Source organism: Cannabis sativa, chromosome 4 (genome assembly GCF_029168945.1).
Source record: "Cannabis sativa cultivar Pink pepper isolate KNU-18-1 chromosome 4, ASM2916894v1, whole genome shotgun sequence".
Classification (NCBI taxonomy): Eukaryota; Viridiplantae; Streptophyta; class Magnoliopsida; order Rosales; family Cannabaceae; genus Cannabis; species Cannabis sativa.
Genome location: NC_083604.1, coordinates 73,136,574 through 73,139,523, shown reverse-complemented (window position 1 = coordinate 73,139,523; position 2,950 = coordinate 73,136,574). Strand labels below are relative to the sequence as shown.

The 2,950-nt window shown below is 35.2% G+C and overlaps 1 protein-coding gene across 1 annotated transcript; it reads right to left on the bottom strand.

Annotated features, from left to right (window-relative positions):
- Positions 1 to 2,273: 2,273 nt before the first annotated feature.
- LOC133037138 (secreted RxLR effector protein 161-like) lies at positions 2,274 to 2,660 on the bottom strand. Its single transcript, XM_061113974.1, has one exon. It carries the CDS (start codon positions 2,658 to 2,660, stop codon positions 2,274 to 2,276), a length of 387 nt encoding a protein of 128 aa, XP_060969957.1.
- Positions 2,661 to 2,950: the final 290 nt, after the last annotated feature.

Genomic DNA, 2,950 nt, shown 5'->3' with positions numbered 1-2,950 from the left:
TTAATGCCTAATTGCTATCCTTTTCTTGAAGTGAATGACAGATTATAAATTAACCTAACTCTTTTCAGATATTTTAGGTTCTAAATCACATGTTCTCTAATTAATATCTTAATTAAACAAACATAAAATTAGCATTAAGCAATGATCTACTTGTCACATAAGTCATGTGAATACTCTCGTTTCACATAGAACATCGATTATCCAATTTTAGCATTCTCAATTCTCACTTTTCAGATTTTGAATTGAGATCATAAAACATGTAGAAGGTGATCAAGCTTACACATGGAATTAAACACAAATATAGATAATTTCACAATCAAGAATGGAGGAATGGCAATTATTCATTAACTAGGCAAAAACTTTAAAAAACATTCATCATCCTTCCTAAATGGGAAATTTAGTTCATAATCAAATCCATAACCATTCCTAAAACAGTATTCAGCATAAAGAAATTAAAAAGGAATAGAGAAAGAAACTGTTGGTGGAATGACTCGGGATCTTCAATTTGCTCCTCTTGCCGCTCTTCACCGTGTTTTAGGTCTCCAGATCCCTCTCCCTGATTTCCAATCGCAGTTTTCTATTTATATCTGATTTTTAGGGTTCGTCGGATGAAAATACCCCTAACCATACGGACGCTCGACGCGGCCACAGGGTATATCGCTGCGGCGACTGGGGCTTCTAAAAACCTCGTTTCTGTTCTCGAGTTATGGCCGCGGCCATGGTGATCTCGCCGCGGCGACTGGACCCAATTTTTCTGCTTCGATCTCTTTTAGTAAAATGGGCATAACTTTCTCATACAAACTCCAAATGATCTGATTCAAGATGCGTTGGAAAGATAAAAAAAAGATCTAAAACTTTTATGTTTTGACTTTGTCCAAAATCTGACAAAACATAGTCGAATTTAGGCTTGAAGTTTCAGCTTTTTTTCTCTTTCAAAATTTTCTCTATTTTATAGATCACTATTTTCCGAAATTTGTCCAATTTATACATTCCAAGTGTCGAAACCTGAAACAAAAGAAAACAAGCGTAATTCTATTTCAAAAATAATAATAAAGAAGAAAAACAACTATAAAATGTGACCCGAAACTTAGGCTAAAAATAGTCTAACAATTTATCTTTAATATTGTAGGATTTTTACCATTTTACCCTACACCAACCAAACAAAATATTATCAGTATCAAGGTCAATTTTGACCTTTACTTTGTCTAAGTATGTTTTAGACAAAATGGCAGTGTTTAACCCGCTACGACACCAAACCTTGTTTCGTTGGACCCCCTTGGCTTAAAGACTCTCAAAGAAGAGTCTAGAAACCCTAACACACACTCAGTCTCTCAAATCTGAAAACTCGAAACCCTAGCAGAGCAAGTTCTTCGATTCTAAGAATGAAACCCAGAATCCCACCCACACACACACAGATTTAGTTTTAGCAAATGAAAAACAAGAGTAAGGGAGAGAAAACACCAGAAAATATTTTAGAGTTCACCCAAAAAATTAGGGCTACGTCTCTGTCAAGCTCATCTTAGAGATCTAACTTGATATCCACTATCAACAATGTCGATTTACAATATTTTGGAGCTTCCTGTCATAGAAAACGATAAGGTAAGACTCAATTTTCTCTTTGTACACTTTTTGATTTTGTTCTTCTCTGTTTTGTTCTCGATCTAACTCAGTAATCTGTTGTTGTGCATGTACTTCCTTTCTTCTACCTGCTCACCACGAGAACCTGCTTTCTCTACTCTAGATCTTGGAGCAGAAGTCTCAAACTAAGGTTTATTCCTTTTAACTCCTCTCTCTCTCTCTCTCTCTCTCTCTCTCTCTTATGATTTTGTGTGTATTACTTGTATTTTCTTTATTTCCATGTTTATATACTTGTATAAAGTCGGTTGATCAAAGATTTAGGAGTTAGTTACAATAACAGTTGTAACTAACTCCTGGTCCTTTGTTTATTTTTGTTGTAACTGTGCTGATGTGGATATTTGTATGTAAGGGACTGGTTATAAGTGGAATTTACTCAACAATTTCCACATGAATTCCTCTTATAACCAGTTCTGATGTATTGTTTGTTTTATCTCTGAGAGTCTTAGCTTGATAGGTCCTACTCTTAGTCTCATGGGTCGATTCTTAATGCATATAAAAATGCAGCTTTGGCTATTCATTAGTCCTTTTAGCCATATAGCTTCCTTTATAGCTTCTGTTGTGGCAACATAATCAGCCTCTATTGTTGATAGTGCCACAACAGGTTGAAGCTTGACTTTCCAGCTAACATAGCTCCCTCAAATCAAAAGCAAATAGGCAGATGTAGATCTCCTATTATCTCTGTCCCCAACATAGTATGAATCACTGTAACCTTCAATTATAGTGCTAGCATTTTGTTTCTTGTAGACTAATCCAACTTTAGTTGTCCCAAGCAAGAATCTAAACACCCATTTCATGGCCAACCAGTGAAATTTTCCTGGATTTTCCATGTATTTACTAAGTACACTCGTAGCATAGCCTAAATCTGGTCTTGTACTTACCATAAGATATATAACTGACCCTATAGCATTAGAATATGGCACATCCTTCATAGCTTCAATCTCTTTTTCTGTTTTAGGACTTTGCTCTTTAGATAGAGTATACTGACTAGTAATTGGTTGCTTAAAAACCTTAGCATCCCTCATAGAAAACTTATTTAGGAATTTTTTCAATGTAGTCTTCTTGTCTAAGAATCAGCTTTCCTTTGTCTCTATCTCTTAAGATAGAAATCCCAAGGATGTTGGTAGCACTGCCTGTTAGACATTTATATGTATAAACTGAAACATATATGATTATGTATAAAATGCGGAATTAATAAAACATATATGCACTATAACTAAGGATCACAATACCTCCAGCCATTGAATCTTTGAGCTTCAAACCCAACAAGCTTTGATCTGCAAAGGAAATTGACTACCATGGGTAATCGGGCTTC